The sequence below is a fragment of the Ostrinia furnacalis genome, unplaced genomic scaffold (assembly GCF_004193835.3).
Source record: "Ostrinia furnacalis isolate ACB-3 unplaced genomic scaffold, ASM419383v2 OfSCF2967, whole genome shotgun sequence".
Classification (NCBI taxonomy): Eukaryota; Metazoa; Arthropoda; class Insecta; order Lepidoptera; family Crambidae; genus Ostrinia; species Ostrinia furnacalis.
The window spans coordinates 1-17,766 of NW_021133206.1; the positions used below are offsets into that span (position 1 = coordinate 1).

Genomic DNA, 17,766 nt, shown 5'->3' on the forward strand with positions numbered 1-17,766 from the left:
AAAATAAATAAATAAATAAATAAATCACGCAGCAGTCAGACCCCACATCCACGTCCCGCCATCTAGCGGATCTTTCATACGCGAAAACCCTCATTCCAATATAGCGGACAATATTGCCAGAATATCTCGCTCAGCCACATTATTTCTCAAGAGCTTCATCACCTTGTTCTCCCACTCGAACTCGGCCCACATCTGGCGGAAGTCGGCGTCGCTGCAGGCGCAGGGCTGGATGTAGTCCACGATGTCGATGTGGATGTCGTTCAGCACCACCACGCCGCGGTCCATCGACGCGCCCGACACTTCGTACACTGCGGACCAATTCACCCTTATAAACATGCACAGTGAATGCAATGCTCAGTATTTTAAACCTTATTGGCTAGTCTTAAGGTTCAAAAATTATAGTTTAAACTTTTTCTCATCACTGATTAAAAAAACCTCCGCTAAAGATTTCCATAACGACCTGCACTGCCCGAATCCAGATACCTCCCGCGACCTTCACCAGTAGGTCCATCTAGTGAAAGGCCTGCTACGGACTTGTGTTTAATTAAAAATCTAAAGACGATCTGATCTCACGTAAGAGATTAGGGCTGAGCCCCATCTAACTTTGACCGTTACTATAACGGTAACCGGTATTTTTTGTATGGGTTTTGTCAAATTTTGACGTTTGTCAAAGTTAAAGTAAGATGGTGGAACCCATCCTTAGAGACGTTTTGATTTTAAATCTGTGAATAGGATAGAACAGACAAATGAGACCACAAAGCCGAGCTGTAGGTAATTTCGAGCATTATAGCTAGTGATGCAACGAATACGAATAAGAATATTCGTATTCGCCGAATAGTAGACATTTACCGAATATTCGTATTCGGTGAAATAATAATAACGAATACGAATACCTACTTTTTTTAAATTTTGTCACACACGTGTGTGTCTCCGAACACTATAAGCCACAACGACATGACGGGACACCCCCTGTCAGTATGTAACAAAGTAGTGAGCAAGTTCTCTTCCGGAATTTGACAGTCAATAGCAGGTCGATTGTACAAGTATTATTTTGTTTTGTGATTAGTTACAAAGTAAAGTGATACAATTCATACAATACCAAAAAAAATTCCATTTGTAACTTTTAATTACTAAAACATTAACCATGATAAAAAGAGTTAAATTTATGAGTGTTTCATGACTATGTAGAGATATTCGTATTCGTAAAAGTGTATTCGTTGCATCACTAATAGACAGTTTGACACCATACGCCAATAATTCGAAACCACAACTGTTATAAAAAGACTCTTCATTATGCTCTTAAAAACCTAATTTATTTGAAATTACCTGTAAATTTCGATTTTTGTTCGAATTGTAATTGAAAAAAGTAGTTTAATTGGGTTGACAAAATAGTGACGTCACTTGCTTGTAGAGCCATACAAAATCTATGGGAGAGTTTCGTTTTGACAGTTTTAAAAAGTACGTCAATTGACTGTGGTGTCAACATGTCTATTATAGTTATAGCGCACTGACCGATGTTGCCGAAGATGATGCCATTCTCGGTGGAGGCGACCTTGACGTGCGCCTTGATGGTGGCGAAGTCGCGCGGCGCCAGCACCACCGCCGCCGGCCGCTCCACCAGCCGCAGGTCGCCCAGCGTGGCCAGCTCCACTGTACAGTTCTGGAGAGTATCGTCTGTATAGCGCACTGACCGATGTTGCCGAAGATGATGCCGTTCTCGGTGGAGGCGACCTTGACGTGCGCCTTGATGGTGGCGAAGTCGCGCGGCGCCAGCACCACCGCCGCCGGCCGCTCCACCAGCCGAAGGTCGCCCAACGTGGCCAGCTCCACTGTGCAGTTCTGGAGAGTGTCGTCTGCAACACACACATTCATATACATCAGTGGGTCTAGTCAAAATGCCATCGCTAACCAATAGGAAGCTTTCGATAATTTCAGCCGCCGCGTCACCAGTAATTCGATTCGATCGTAAAATGGCAGCCAAAATGCACATTGAACCACAATCGACGCGGCGATATAAAAGTTCATTCAAAATCGAATAAAAGCCTAAGGCGGGGTTGCACCATCTTACATTAACTTTGACAAACGTCTAAAATCTGTCAAACTCCATACAAAAAGCACCGGTTATAATTACCGTCAAAGTTAGGTGGTGCAACTCAGCCTTAGTGTTTTTATTGGTTTTCGATCGAATCGAAGCTTATCACCGGGGTTTTGGTAATCGCAATGAAAATGGCGGGTGTTTCGATTCGATTCGATTTTGATTGAGTCTTAAATGCATGATGGCTAAGCCTTTGTATGGGAAATTTCAATCTAGTCTTTAGATTATCGATAGGTAGGGCTTTGCGATTCGATTTTTGGCCGTTTGGCTAAGCCTTTTTCGTTATCGACCACTTTTGCGATTTGTTTATTTGTTTGCGACTGGTTTGCGATGGGTTTGCGATTTTAAAGTGTATTTTGACTAGACCCACAGATTACCAGATATTTCCTTGGTTTTCAACCTTATTCTATCTTAATAAAGTTCAAAATGTATTGGCTACAATTCAAACAGTTGAAGTGATGTGTTATCGTAGGCTCAAAGTCGCTAAGTCATTCCGCTATTGTATTCGCTCAGTGGTTTTAAGACTGTGGTCTCTTACAAACGCCGTAGACCGAATATACCGCTAAGCCGTAGGGCGCGTCACAATGCTTACTATAAAAATGTACCTTTGCGGTCTCTTTCAGACGTTGACAGGAACGTTTGACTTTGACATGAGACCGGAGACCGTACTCTAAAGGAACAGTCTCACTTCTCTGGCTGGGTCTACCCTGGGTCTGGAGACCCACATAATTCCTGGTTGACTTCACAGCGACATTTTACGTTGTACATCACAGAACAGAACTAAGGGCCTAGTGTGAGTTTACATCAAACGCGCTCACTAGTGGACATTAAATGTATGACGGAAATACGGAATATACTATCGCCAACAGTGTTAACTGCCCATTGAAAGTCATGTCATCTCGTTCTATCGCAAAGAATTTTGAGCCATTTGATTAGAGCGAGAGCAAAAACGGAAATGAATAGTTAACAGTGTGGGCGTGTGTACGTACAGCGCCCCTAGCGGAAACGTTCAAGAACTAAAATTTTCATACATTTTTATAACGCGCTCACTAGTGAGGACGTTTGATGTAAACTCACATTCAGCCCACTGATCATCCTATCGGTTAACGGGAACACGTTCAGAAGCGACCGAGGAAGAGGCTTGGACAGACCAAACGCAGGGCAGTAGCAGCGCAGTTTGAATGAGGTCCCGTGCAAGTTGTACAAGAAACTCTTTGAAGTGTGTCACACCAAATTTGAACGCTGGCCCGCGCTCCAACCGCGCCGCGCTGCGCCGCACTGCAACTGCCGAACGACAAACCAGGCGGCGCGGGAGCGGGACAGAAGCGGCGCGGGAGCGGGACAGAAGCGGCGCGAGCGCGGGCCCGCGCTGTTGTATTACTATGGAGGCCATATTAGCTTAACACATCGGAGGCAGGACGGTAGTAGCGCGTTGAAAGCGGTTTTCGAATATAGAAATTTTTGACAACCGCCCACCTTGCAACTGCTTTGAAACTGCGCTGCTTTCAGTGTGCCTCAGCCGCGCTGCAACTGACCCGCGCTGCTTCTGACCCGCGTTTGGTCTGTGGAAGCCTTCAATGCTGATGATGCGACTGACCGGTCTGGTTGACGACGAGCACGTCGAGCACGATGTCGTACTGGTTGACGGCCACGATGGCCTCGGCATACACGGGGTCCGAGAAGCCCGTCAGCTGCGTCACCTTCGACAGCTTGCTGCTTTGGTCCGCCGACGTTGTGTTGCGACCTGAGTAAACAAAAAACATACATTTGAGACAGAAAAAGACACTGCAATATCTCGCAGTTCTCCCAAGAAATCCACGCAGTAAAGTGCCCTTGCTCATTCATGTTGCGCGGAGTCAGCGTTCTTATCATGCGGCGCCATTCAATTCACTGGTAAGCATCGTCAAAGGACAGGCCCAGATCTTTCATGCCTCTTTGGACATCTGACATTTGAATAAACCTAATTATAAGAAAGTATGATTGTGAAAGCTGACCCCGTTTTATGGCGGGCGTTGACATTTGTTGAAGCTCATTAAGGGTGGATTTGACCAAACAAGACTAAATATTAATCTCAGAATAAATCGTCAGTTATTCGACATTTTGACATATTTCCCATACTGAGACAGTCAATGTGCCAGTTACACCAGGAGTTACTCTTGGAAAAAAGTTTGGTCGAATCGGGCCTAAAAAGTTTTAAGGCCTCAACCTCGAGTTTAGCGGGCAGCGGGGCGGGAGCGGCGGCGGCGCGGGAGCGGGGCGGGCAACGCAGACCTGTTCTCGAAACAAGCGGGCAGCTCACGCGGCGCTTTAGCGGCGAAGTGTTGTGTTCGGGGTTGTGTTGTCGAGATATTTGTTTTTATTCGCAAACGAAATGTCTGAACAACGGCGACAATTTTATTTCGATTCAAATTTATTTCTAACGCTCGATTTATTGTGGGCAAAAGAAGGAGTGCGCTCTGCCCGCTCGTTGCCCGCTCCCTCGCCGCTGCCCGCTCGTTGCCCGCTCCGGCGCCGCTCCCGCGCCGCTGTTTTCGAGAACCGGTCTATTTGATTTTACGCATAAGATCCTGCCGCTCCCGCGCCGCCGCCGCTCCCGCCCCGCTGCCCGCTAAACTCGAGGCTGAGGCCTAAAACGTGACTAGTATACATCATGTACCTTGCAGCGCCCTGTTGAGCGAGAGCTCGAAGATGTCGTGGTGCTGGTGCGCGGCGCCGGCGCCGGCCAGCAGCGCAAACTGGATGCCCGTCTCCACCTCCACCTTCGGCTCCACACGCTTGCTCTCGCGCTCCTGAAATGAAAAATGAAAAAAAATGAAAATGTTTTATTTGATAAATAAAGTGGATTAACAAGATATTTTGGTAACCATCCTTTTAAGTATAAGAATACCTGTAGTAGGAGGTTACCGCTCTTCCAAAAGTATTAACATACATTCTTAGTTAGTGTGTTTGTGGACTTTGTGGTGTATTGAGTGAATTTGTGTGTAGTGTTATGAGTGGTGTATTGAGTGAATTAGTGTGTTGTGTTGTGAGTGGAGTGTTGTGTGTATTATATGTGTAGCAATATAGTCCTGGGAAGAAGAACTACATTAAACACAGAAATGTCACTTTCAAGGCCTACGCTGAAACTTGCGCAGATACACGGAGCAGGTGGCCACTTATCATCATTATCATCATTTTAAACATAGGACGTCCACTGATGAACATAGACCTCCCTTAATGTTTTCCATAAAGACCGGTTGGTATATAGCGGCCTGCATCCAGCGCCTTCCTGCTACCTTTATGAGGTCATTGGACTTCCTACGCTGAGCTTTCTGGTACGTTGCCTTCACCCCAGAACCTTGCTGCCCCATCGGCGAGCCTATAATAGTGGTTCGCACCACTTTTTTTTGCTCATATCAATTTTCGACTTGAGAGTGCGTGCACTTGCGCAAGTATCATTAAAGGAATAAGACATGTAATTCAAAGAACACAATAACACGACTAAACTATAAAACACCTTGAACTGAGATCTAGTCTACTTTGAACACCTGGATTTGATCTTTGATCACCTAAGTGATCTTATCCATAGGTGATCAAAGGACACCAAAGTATCGCCTGGAGTCCACTTTCTGGATTAGATCACCCAGGTGATCAGTGGACTCCAGGCACTACTACATAATAAACTAATAGACCTGAATTAAGTTATAAAGACGACGATTGCAAAAAAGTTTCATAATTATGACGGACAAAACAAAGAGTATGTGCAAACAATAGCCTATGGCTCGCGAAGAGCCATTCAGACTCTTCCGGCCCATGACATGCGGCGTAACATGACGTCACTCACCTGTGAGGGCTCAAGCAGATGAGCAGCCGAGTCCGGCAGAGCCAGCAGCGCGGATAACGCGGAGCGAGATGTCGTCAGCAGCGCGTCTACTACCACCTGCGGGAATTACTAGTTAGTTATGAGATACATAATGCACAATAATGATATAAATTACATATTTATTTATAACAACATTTCACTGTCATTCACTATGGCAACACTACTACTACTCTACTACACTACACATGACAACACTTACCTCAGGGCGCGCGGAGGCAGCCTGTAGGCACAGCGCGGCATGCTCTAGGTCATCAGCAGTCAGGCCCGACTGGGTGCCGTTGGTGTCTGCCGACAAAGGATATTAATAAGTAAAGTGCCGAAATAAGGTCAAACCTATCAATTTGCATGTTTGCATTTTGAATTTTAAAGAGAGCCAATAAAGTTTAAATTCGGGAATCTAATTTTTGTGGGATATTGATCTTTCAACTTTTAGACAAATGAGTTTAATGACATGACTCTATCAAAATTTAGACGGATTGTGAACATTTTGGGACCGATGAAAATTTCCAGATCCACAGGCCTCATTTAGAGTAGAGGTAGGCGCGAAAGCTAGCGCGGGCGCGTGTAAATTAAAATTAATGTAGACGTCAGTTGCGTTTAGCCGTTCACCGTGCTCACGCGAGCCGCACGTCTGCATGTGGTAGGAGCGGGCATTTCCATTGGCTGCCCGTACCGCTCACAGTGATATAGCGCAATGAAATTCAAAAGTTTGAAGCAACCGCTCCCGAGCCACCCGCTAGTGCAGTTTGATTGAGGCCACACGTTGAAGAAGCCGCTTTTGACCCAACGTTGGCGCCAACATATGCGGCCAGTCACAGTTCCCTTGTCACGTCACTTACTAGCTCGCATCTTGTGGTGGGCGAGCATACGCGCGGCAGTCGCAGCGCCATCTTGCCGAGCACGCGCACGCCGCTGTGAACGATTCGCCGCTGCGCAGCGCTGTAATCGTTTAGGCTACTCCCTCCACCCGCTTTGCACGCTGCCTATAGTTCCCTAGTGACGTCACTCACTGGCTCGCCGCTTGTGGTGCGCGAGCAGACGCGCGGCGAGGTGCAGCGCGCGCGCACGCCGCTGTGAATGATCTTTTAAAGCCCGGTCCGTGAGCACGTAGAATTTTGTCCAATGACCCCAAGCTACCCAACTTTATCGCTAATTATATTGCTGTCGCGACTGTGCGACTGGCACCCGCAGTGAGTGTGCGAGCGCGACAGCAACATAATTACGCGCGAGCGATAAGGATAGTGCATAGCAAGCAGAACTGACAGCCGATGGGGCAGCAAGGTTCTGGAATGGAGGCCGCGTACCGGAAAACGCAGCGTGGGACGTCCACCCACAAGGTGGTGAAGGAGCAGCCGCGCGGCAAAGTGCAGCGCCATCTTAGCCAGTGATGAGTTCGCGCACGTTGCCGTGAACGACTCACTTCTGCGAGCGCTGTGATCGTTTAGGTTACACCTTCCACTCGCACCCTGCCTATAGTCCACTATTAGTGACGTCACTCACTGGCTCGCAGTTTGTGGTGGGCCAGCAGACGCACGCCGCCGTGTATGATTCACCGCTGCGCAGCGCTGTGACCGGTTAGGCTATTCGCTCCACTCCACTCGCTTTGCAGGCTGCCTATACTATAGGGAACTATTCTAGTGAGTGCACTCACTGGCTCGCAGCTTGTGGTGCAGCGCGCGCGCACGCCGCTGTGAACGATTCGCCGCAGCGAGAGCTGTGATCTTTTAAAGCCCGGTCCGTGAGCACGTAGAATTTTGTCCAATGACCCCTAGCTACCCATCCTTATCGCTAATTATATTGCTGTCGCGACTGTGCGACGGGCGCCCGCAGTGAGTGTGACGAGCGCTGTGACCGGTTAGGCTACTCCCTTCACTCCACTCGCTTTGCACGCTGCCTATAGTTCCCTAGTGACGTCACTCACTGGCTCGCCGCTTGTGGTGCGCGAGCAGACGCGCGGCGAGGTGCAGCGCGCGCGCACGCCGCTGTGAACGATTCGCCGCTGCCAGCGCTGTGATCGTTTAAGTTACACCTTCCACTCGCACCCTGCCTATAGTTTTAGGCTACTCCCTCCACCCACTTTGTACCCTGCCAATGTCCACTAGTGACGTCACTCACTGGCTCGCAGCTTGTGGTGAGCGAGTAGTCGCGCGGCCAGGTGCAACGCTCGCGCGGCGGCGGCAGGCGGCAGGCGCAGCGCCAGCTTGGCCAGCGCTGAACACGCACACGCTGCCGTGAACGATTCGCCGCTGCGCAATGCTGTGCTTAGACCGGATTCGGCGTCTGTTGTTGCGCTGGACGATCTGTGAGAGAAACGAACGTCTGTCATCATCGAGTCATTGAATTTTCATTACCGGAACACAATCCTCTGGGAAACGACAGGAGGATTTGACCTATAGTTCCAAAATACTGAACTGTCCTATCCATGACATTGACAGTGGGGCGCCACCGTAAATACCGAATTTTTGCCATGTTGAAAACCATTTAGTTGAACGATGGTAGCGCCCCCCTGTCATTGAGTTTGGTGGGACAGTTCAGTATGGGTCATCTATACCTAATGCATTAATTTTGACCAATTCTAAGGCCGCTGCCTCGAATTTCGCGGTCATGGGGCGGCGCGGGAGCGGCAGGATCTTTTTCATAAAATCAAATAGACCTGCCCTCGAAAATAGCGGCGCGGCAACGGGGCGTGTCTGTGTAAACCACGTCGCTACCCGCGTAATTTTACATGGGAATTACACTTAGAACCTTTTGATTGCTAGGCGACTGCCCTGATATCTGAACGAAAAGTCATTAGTTAATTGATTTTTTTTTTCAAAATATCCTTCGATATTAATGTATACAATTAAATTTTTATTGAATTATCAAATGTTGCTGATTAATTAAGAATATTATCATAATTATGGGCTTCGTCAGCCCCACACACTGGAAAGTACACCCTGTATACGACTTACTGCGGCAAGTTGAAAGCAGACTGCGAAGCGTAGGTGCCGTCACTGGTCACCAGCTGCCTGGGCGCAGACGTGTCCACTTTAGGCGCCGCAGCTTCATCCTGCAACACAATAATGCGTTTAATATATTGGTACTAGCGAGCGATAAAAATACGTCACGCGACCTTCCAAAGTTTTGAAGCAAATGGCTGGTTCTGAAAAGAGAATTTGATCTTGAGAGAACTTGAAAATTGGTACACTTATGCACGTTCACAAACACTTAATCTAAATATGCATAACTTAAAAGTAACTGACTGACTGACATAGTGATCTATCAACGCACAGCCCAAACCACTAGACGGATCGGGCTGAAATTTGGAATGCAGGTAGATGTTATGACGTAGGCATCCGCTAAGAAAGGATTTTACGAAACTCCACCCCTAAAGGGGAAAAATGGGATCCACGCGTACGAAGTCGCGGGCGGCCGCTAGTGGATAATAAATCTACCATTATCACTCATTAATAGTCTGGAATTGAAACTTATACAAAGCTGCTAAACATGACGCTTCACTTTCCCGCCAAGAAACCCAACTGGTATCTTATTCAGTTGTAATAAGAGCTAAAGTACGGCCAACTAGCAGCGATACAAAAGGTCGATTCGACTGTCGAACTGACAATCTATTCTGTCTCTTCCCATCTTGTGTATTTGTTGTAATGTCTCGTTCTCCCGCCAAAATATGTCAAATTCAAACCCCTGCTATTCCAAATGACCATGACATTGGGTTTGTTTACATTTGGTATAGTTCCAAAATACTGAACTGTCCTATGCATGACATTGACAGTGGGGCGCCACCGTCAATACCGGATCGCTAGTTCCGATTTTTGCCATGTTGGAAACCATATAGTTGAACCATGGTAGCGCCCCCCTGTCATTGAGTTTGGTGGGACAGTTCAGCGTGGGTCATCTATATCGCCACTCGTTGGCCGTACTTTATATTACCTTGTCCTCGCTCTGCTCGAGCGCAGGGATGGCGTCGGCGAGCGCGTCGAGAGCGGCGTTCGCTCGCGCCGGTGTATCCGCGAATTCTGCGAGCAACCACAGCGCCGCGCGGGCAACCTTGCCCACTTTGATTTGAGAGATGCATTCCAGAAGTTTCTAGAACAAAATCGATAGCTAACTCCAATATAGATGATAGACGACAGTACATTAAGTTAAACACTGGGACCTTGTGTAGTTGTAATAAGAGCGAATTTGCAACAAAAGTAGGTAGTCTGATGACTCTGATGTGCTGTGATATGTACCTGTAAGGCGCTTCGATTTTTTGCTGTTATTATGAGCGGCCTGTAAAACCACTAAGCAAAATATAGCAGTGGGCGTTGCATGTTACATGGCTTGTGGAACTGACGGCCGGAGCGACCAATTTTTATTAGTAGGTCTCTTCCTATATAAGTAGGACCCATTCGTGGTCAATAAAGGTTGGTCTCAAGAAGCGCCTTTGCCAAGTAGTAGACATCTTTGGTTTAATCAACTACCATTGCATATGATAGACGCGTGACCCAGCAAGTACAGCGGCGCCACCTCTAGAAACCAAGGGCAACGTAAACTCAGCGTCAAATAGTTCGTGACGCGACACCCAAAGTGACCAAAAAGTTGATAACACAACTGCGAACTTTTTGGCTACTTTGGGTGTCACAACCTATTTATTTTATTTTTCTTTATTCAGAAAATCACAGCTCTTTATTTTATTTTATAAAACACATGACAAATTACAATTAAAAAAAAATTTTGCTTAATCTAGATTGTATTTCAGAAGTATGTGTTATTAGAAAAGCAAGGTGGGTGGGCAATACAGTTCAAACGTCACCGCAGCTATGCACGTAACATACGGACTCGAGCAAACAATTAATAATACACTTCAATTTAACGTTGACTTGACTGTACCGGGCAGGGCACACAGTACGCAGAACTGACGGCCGATGGGGCAGAAAGGTTCTGGAATGGAGGCCGCGTACCGGAAAACGCAGCGTGGGTCGTCCACCCACAAGGTGGACCGACGCGATAGCAGGGAAGCGCTGGACGCAGGCCGCTACCAATCGATCAACATGGAAAGCATTGGGGGAGGCCTATGCTCAGCAGTGGACGTCCTATGGCTGAAATGATGATGATGGTGATGATGACTGTACCTCGTAGATGGTGTCGCGCAGGTCGACAAAAGTGTGCAGCGCGGCACGAAGGAACAGCAGCACGTCGTGCGCGTGCGGCTCGGCCCCGTCGCCTAGCAGCTCCAGTAATGCCGGCGCCACCGACCCGGCCACCTCCGGGAACTGACGGTAAACAACATATTTTATGTCAGAACCATGGGCAGTTTCTTAAGCGGTGGTTATTAGTCTGTTATTGTTTCACTGTATGTTTTCCGAACAAAATAAAATAAATAAATACCGAGGGTGAGGGGAGGCGGAGAGAAGGCAGTTGTTTCCCTTCCTTTTGGGTCAAAAGCTAGTAAGGTTCATGGTTATGGTCATGGTCAACACTCTTTTGTTTTAGCTACCAGGATGTTATGCTTATATCTTATGATCAGAACGAAAATGGAAACAAGCATCAATTAGAAACATCTTTTTTTTATATAGTTATTAAATCGTGGGTTCAATTCCCGCCTTAGGCAGTTCGATTTTTTCAAGTTATTTATAATCTTTTTTTTTCTTTGTTTTTATTATGAAAACCAACAGCAATACAATACAAATAATGAGACCTTAAATTATGTATCTGATGCTTAGCCATTTATAAGTAATCAACCGCATATAGGAATAGAATTGAGACATATAGTCTTAAGCCGGTTTTAGAATGGCGCTGACGCACCCTGATCGTCGAAATGTATGAAGCGTCGGCGCCGAGTGATCAGCGTGACACATCATTACATACACATGGCCGCGTATCCACTGGCCTAGCGGCCTAAAACACGTCTTACTGAATATTGACTGAGTAGTAGTGAATAGTGACTGAGTTTCTTGCGCTGCTTCTTCTCAGCACTGACCCATTTATTGTCCCGAAGCACTGGTAGGGTTAATACTGGGACGTGTAAAAGTGCTTTTTGAAAGCCTGTTTGCAAAAATAAACGAGTTTTACCAGGCCTGTTCATCTCCGCGAGTTTTCATAAAAAAAACACGCGCGACTACCCCTCTTGAGATACCTAATCGACAGGACAATCACGAGCGAGTATTGACGCACGCACGTATTCTTCACCCATTTGCATTGTAAAGACAATAAACAATATGTAAAAACGGTGGTGTAATTAATACTGTGTAGTATTTTTTAACTGCCTGAATAATATTAGAAACACAAAATATAATTCATGGTTATTCATGTATTTCCTCCGCCATTTTCCGCAGTTTGGCACCTCACGTCACATCATTTTACCGAAGTCAGCCCTATGTCTTCGGCGCAGTACCGATCACTGAAGTTTGTCAACAAAATGGTGCTTGACTCTTGAGACAGGCTAAATTACACCATATTGTTAATGACATTGAGCATACATTTTTTTGAATACCTTCGCGAAGTAAGACTACTGTACGTAGTACTTGTTATTATTCTGTGGTTTTACCTTGAGCGCGGCGCGGTGCAAGGCCCGTACTAACAGCTGGCGGTACTTGTTGGCGTCGTCGTGGTCGGCGCTGTGCGAGCGCGCCGCCTCCTTGCGAAGCACCTGCACCAGCTCCTCGGCGTGCCGCGGCGTCACCAGGTCCAGCGCTGGAATGGAACAATAGATATAAATACTGAACAAAATATGTATAGATTAGTCTAGAAATCATTGGAAGACGTCTATGTTTGGCAGCAGACGTCCTGTAACTGATATGATGTGATGATGAATGAAGATAGTTCAAAAAAAGTTTGAACTTTGACCTACTCTACCACTGCTTCCCGCAAAGCCGCCAGATGATGGTCAACTATATGGGTGTCTGTTACTGCTTTAGCTGTCGCAATGTCATTAAATATACATAATCCTGCTGCAGTTACATCACCAATGAGGGCCTAAGCTAAAACTTGCACAAGCGCATGCACGCATGACACGCCTATCGAAAAAATGTATCGCGCAGCGTGGTTCGGACGCGTGATACGAGACGGGTTTTGTACCGTGAGAGAAGTACATCTAAAGAATGCTAAATGAAATACTGGAGATTGAGATAGTTAAGAGTTTATTGCTATATGTCGTAAATTACAATGTTATGCTAATGCTAAGAATGACGTGTGATTGCTATGAATGCGATGAAAGCACTGATTTATTGAACGGAATTAGAACGTACAAACGGCGGAATTACTGACGGAATGATTTGAGTGTAATACAATATGTACACCGTACAGGTTTCTACACAATAGGCGCGAGAGGATGCACGCCGCATGCGAGCAACTACATAATTTCCCCTCTCCTTTTCTCTATTTTTATCAATTCCATCACCTTCGGTATTGGCTCGTCTCACCATCTGTATGCCGACGATCTTCAACTTTACCGACATTGCCGCTTTGACGAAATTGACCAGGCTGTACACCGCTTAAACGATGACCTTGAACATATCAGGGAATGGTCAAATCGTTACGGCGTTGCTGTTAATCCCAACAAATGCCAGGCGATAATAATCGGAAGCCAGCGACAACTCTGTCGTTTAAACATGGATAGTGTCTCAACTGTCACTTTGAATAGTGTGGACATACCATACTGTACTAGTGTTAAGAACCTTGGCCTATACCTTGACTCTACTCTTGGCTGGACGACTCAGGTCTCTGAGATTAGTCGGAAGGTCACTGCTACATTGCGTTCTCTTTGCAGATTAAAATATTTCCTTCCTGTCAAAACCAACATTTTACTTGTCTACGCCCTAATTTTCCCGCTCATAGATTATGCTGATGTGTGTTATCCGGACCTTAATCAAGTTCTCCTTAACAAACTGGACCGCCTTCTCAACAATTGTATCCGGTTCATATTTTGTCTACGTAAGTATGACATCTCCTCCTACCGATCTGAGCTCAAATGGCTACCTGTTCCTCTACGGCGTAATGCCAGAATTCTCACTACACTTTTTACCATCTTAAACGACCATAATGCTCCTTCCTATCTGAAATCTCAGTATACTCTTCTAAGTTCAACTCACGTAAGGCAACTTCGTTCCTCCAACAAACTTCTTCTTTCTACCCCATCCCACCGCACTGGTTTCCTCTCTAACTCATTCCTTCTCCAATCTATTCGCCTTTGGAACGCTCTTCCCGAGAACATTAGGCAGGCTCCCAGCAAGTTTGTGTTCAAATACTCTGTGCGCAAGCATTTCCTTGAACATATCTCGTCGTCTTGATCTCTCTTAAACCTTCTCGTTATCCACCGTATATTATGTATATGCATGTATTTATGTAGGTATATATATATTTTGTATTAATTTATATTATAATATTTTATGTATTATATTAGATTTTATTTTTTTGTATTTGTACTATTTTGCACCGCCTACTTAAATTCTCTGTTTTGTTTAATTTTCTGGTTAGCTGGAAGAGAATGCCACATGTTATTAAGCTCGCCTGTTTACCACTGTATTTTTATGTGTGCAATAAAGATTTTAAATAAATAAATAATAGGTGTGTGCACAGTGGATAGCCGTCGCGAAACGCAGTAGCTTGCGTCGAATTTCCGAAACGGGTGCCCGCTTTTTGCACACATTAAGTTTCAGCGTACAGCCTTTGCACTGTTTATACTGCCGCGCCGCCGGCGAAATTATGCTTTGACGGCGCGGTGGCGGCGCGGCGGAGGCGCGGCGGCGGCGCGGCAGCGGACTTTACTCGGCGCGTATGAACAGTGTAGCTGTAGGGGCGCGGCGTCGGCGCTCCCAGCTATTGTTGCATCATCACGGGCTTGCAACTCACCCAGCTGCAGCGTGTGCTTGCGCACGTCGAGGTCGGAGGAGGCGAGCACGCGCAGCACGTCCATGGCCAGGTCGGGCAGCGCGCGCGCCGCCGCCTCGCCGCCGTCCTCGCGAAGCGCCGCCAGCCGCCCCACCACGATCAGCTTCACGTTGTTGTCGCTCTCTTTTACGATCAGGTCGATGTAGCACGCAGCTGCCGCCTGGGGGTGAAACAATGGAAGGAATTCAGCCAGTCATACGCACGCAAGCGTATTATTGAACAAATATCATGTGTCATCAACGAAGGCCTACGTCCACGCACATTATAATTCTTGCTTGCCACGATACTTGCCACGATAGCCGAGCGGTGAAGGGGTAGGACTGGCCGACTCGTGATCCGGGGAACGCGGGTTCGGTCCCCGCCGCCGCTCGACTATTGTGGTGAGCTCACTCGTGACACAAGCATATTTAGCTTAGTACGAGGGGCTAACGGGAGTATTAGTAATTTGTGTAATAACAAATTACTAATAATCTTTAAAAAAAAATCACGTTTATATCTTCAGGACCCCTACACTAGCGTCTTTAGAGCTTAGGGCTCTTATCTTGCTATCGCCCGCGCAGCATCGATACGGCACTGCCTTAGGGTCACCGCGAAGCCGGCTGCCGAACACCGGATTTACGCAGCGCTGGCGTCATGATATTTAGTTAAAGAGTTGGTGCGCTGCGTCGACGCTGCGCAGGCGCCGGTGAGACGACGTTCGAAAGACGCTAGTATAGGGGGTCTCTAAATCTCTTTTTTTTTCTTTTCGTAATCACATCGATTGCAGGATTAACTGCAAACGTCATGTATCGCGTGTGACGGGTTTCACGCTCGATGGGGGCGGGAGAATGCGGTTTATACAAGGCAGGTATTTAACTGCAATATCAACTGATGTTAAGTGAGATGCTGTCTAGGATGGTACGTATGCCCTGTAAGTGCTTATTCACTCTCGCCTTGAAAAGTCTTATTATAGTCTATCCAATATAGCTTGATTAGAATGACGGCTGTCAAACGAATGTGACTAGTGATGGGTATGTTTCGTACGGTTCACATAGATGTATCGATAAGTTTTCGAAAAAATGATATGAAAAAATGCACCCAATTTTTTTCATATATCTTTATTCATAAAAATGACAATTATGATTTAAATTTAAAGACGTAAAAAAGTAGATGTACAACCTAAGTCGTAGTCATTATCATCAGTGTTCTTCAGTGGTTTTTTCCTCTCGCAAGAGGGCGGTGGGCATCTCTTCTAGAGCAACGGTGCTATGAATACCCAAAAAATTACCGGTGATTGATTTCCGATGTTTGATTATTTAAGAATGAAATGTTTTTTGGTTTTTAATAGTGAACATCTAGCAAAACGTATAACTTGACTTAAATATGTTAAAAAATTAGTTAAAAAAAAATTTTGNCACTAAGAACCTTTTGATTGCTAAACGACTGCCCTGTCTGAATGAAAAGTCATTAGTAAATTGATTTTTTTTTAATATCCTTCGATATTAATTTATTTCTAAGTTACGGTGACATAAACCTAACCTAACCTAACCCACTGTTTGTTTACAATCTAACGCGTTATATTATAAACTGACAGAGATCACAATTTCACGTTGACATATACAATTCAATTTTTATTGAATTATCAAATGTTGCTGATTAATTAAGAATATTATCTTAATTATGGGCTTCGTCAGCCCCACACACTGAAAAGTTCACTCTGTATATGACTTACTGCGGCAAGTTGAAGGCGGACTGCGAAGCGTAGGTCCCGTCGCTGGTCACCAGCTGCCGCGGCGCAGACGTGTCCACTTTTGGTGCCGTAGCCTCGTCCTACAACACAATATTACACTTAATATATTGGTACAGGCGAAAAATAAAAATACGTCACGCGACCTTGTAAAGTTTTGAAGCAAATGGATGGAGAAGTTGATCTTGAGAGAACTTGAAAATTGGTACACTGCACATTCCCAAACACTTAATCTAAATATTATAATAATTCAAAAGTAACTGACTGGCTGACATAGTGATCTATCAACGCACAGCCCAAACCACTGGACGGATCGGGCTGAAATTTGGCATACAGGTAGATGTTATGACGTAGGCATCCGCTAAGAAAGGATATTACGAAACTCCACCCCTAAGGGGGTAAAACGGGATCCACGCGTACAAAGTCGCGGGCGGACGCTAGTGGATAATAAATCCACCATTATCACTCATTAATAATCTGGAATTTAAACTAAAACAAAGCTGCTAAACATGACGCTTCACTTTCCCGCCAAGAAGCCCAACTGGTATCTTATTCAGTTGTAATAAGAGCTAAAGTACGGCCAACTAGCAGCGATACAAAAGGTCGCTTCGACTGTCGAACTGACAATCTATTCTGTCTCTTCCCATCTTGTGTATTTGTTGTTGAGCTTGACTAAAATTTTATTAATCATTTTCTGACATATTGGAATGCTTCGACGTCTCAATTCAAATTGTTTTTGTAATTAATGTTATTTAAAATTATTTTTAAGGTAAATACTAACCCTCTCTCTGATGTTTTGCTGTGCCCTTGCAGGGCGTCACATGTATACCTACCTCTATTTTGCAACAACATATAAATTGTAATGTGACATGCAATAAACGTTTTGAATTTGAATTTGTAATGTCTCGTTCTCCCGCCAAAATATGTCAAATTCAAACCCCTGCTATTCCAAATGACCATGACATTGGGTTTGTTTACATTTGGTATCGCCTCTCGTTGGCCGTACTTTATATTACCTTTTCCTCGCTCTGCTCGAGCGCAGGGATGGCGTCGGCGAGCGCGTCGAGCGCGGCGTTCGCGCGCGCCGGCGTGTCGGCGAATTCTGCGAGCAGCCACAGCGCCGCGCGGGCAACCTTGCCCACTTTGATTTGAGAGATGCATTCCAGAAGTTTCTGGAACAACATTGATAGTTACCTTTTTAGGCATATAGAAGAC

At 45.8% G+C, this 17,766-nt stretch overlaps 1 protein-coding gene across 1 annotated transcript in view; it reads right to left on the reverse strand.

Moving 5' to 3' along the window:
- Nucleotides 1–162: 162 nt before the first annotated feature.
- Nucleotides 163–17,766, reverse strand: part of betaCOP (coatomer subunit beta) — a gene marked incomplete at its 3' end in the record, with an annotated part of 28,679 nt that continues 11,075 nt past the window's right edge. The window contains exons 10-18 of the mRNA XM_028310187.1: nucleotides 17,568–17,723; nucleotides 16,537–16,634; nucleotides 8,073–8,257; nucleotides 6,157–6,242; nucleotides 5,919–6,014; nucleotides 4,752–4,884; nucleotides 3,693–3,839; nucleotides 1,692–1,853; nucleotides 163–308 (exon numbers count right to left, since the gene is read on the reverse strand). Of these exons, the coding sequence (XP_028165988.1) occupies nucleotides 163–308; nucleotides 1,692–1,853; nucleotides 3,693–3,839; nucleotides 4,752–4,884; nucleotides 5,919–6,014; nucleotides 6,157–6,242; nucleotides 8,073–8,257; nucleotides 16,537–16,634; nucleotides 17,568–17,723 (1,209 nt within the window). The remainder of the gene's footprint in view (nucleotides 309–1,691; nucleotides 1,854–3,692; nucleotides 3,840–4,751; nucleotides 4,885–5,918; nucleotides 6,015–6,156; nucleotides 6,243–8,072; nucleotides 8,258–16,536; nucleotides 16,635–17,567; nucleotides 17,724–17,766) is intronic.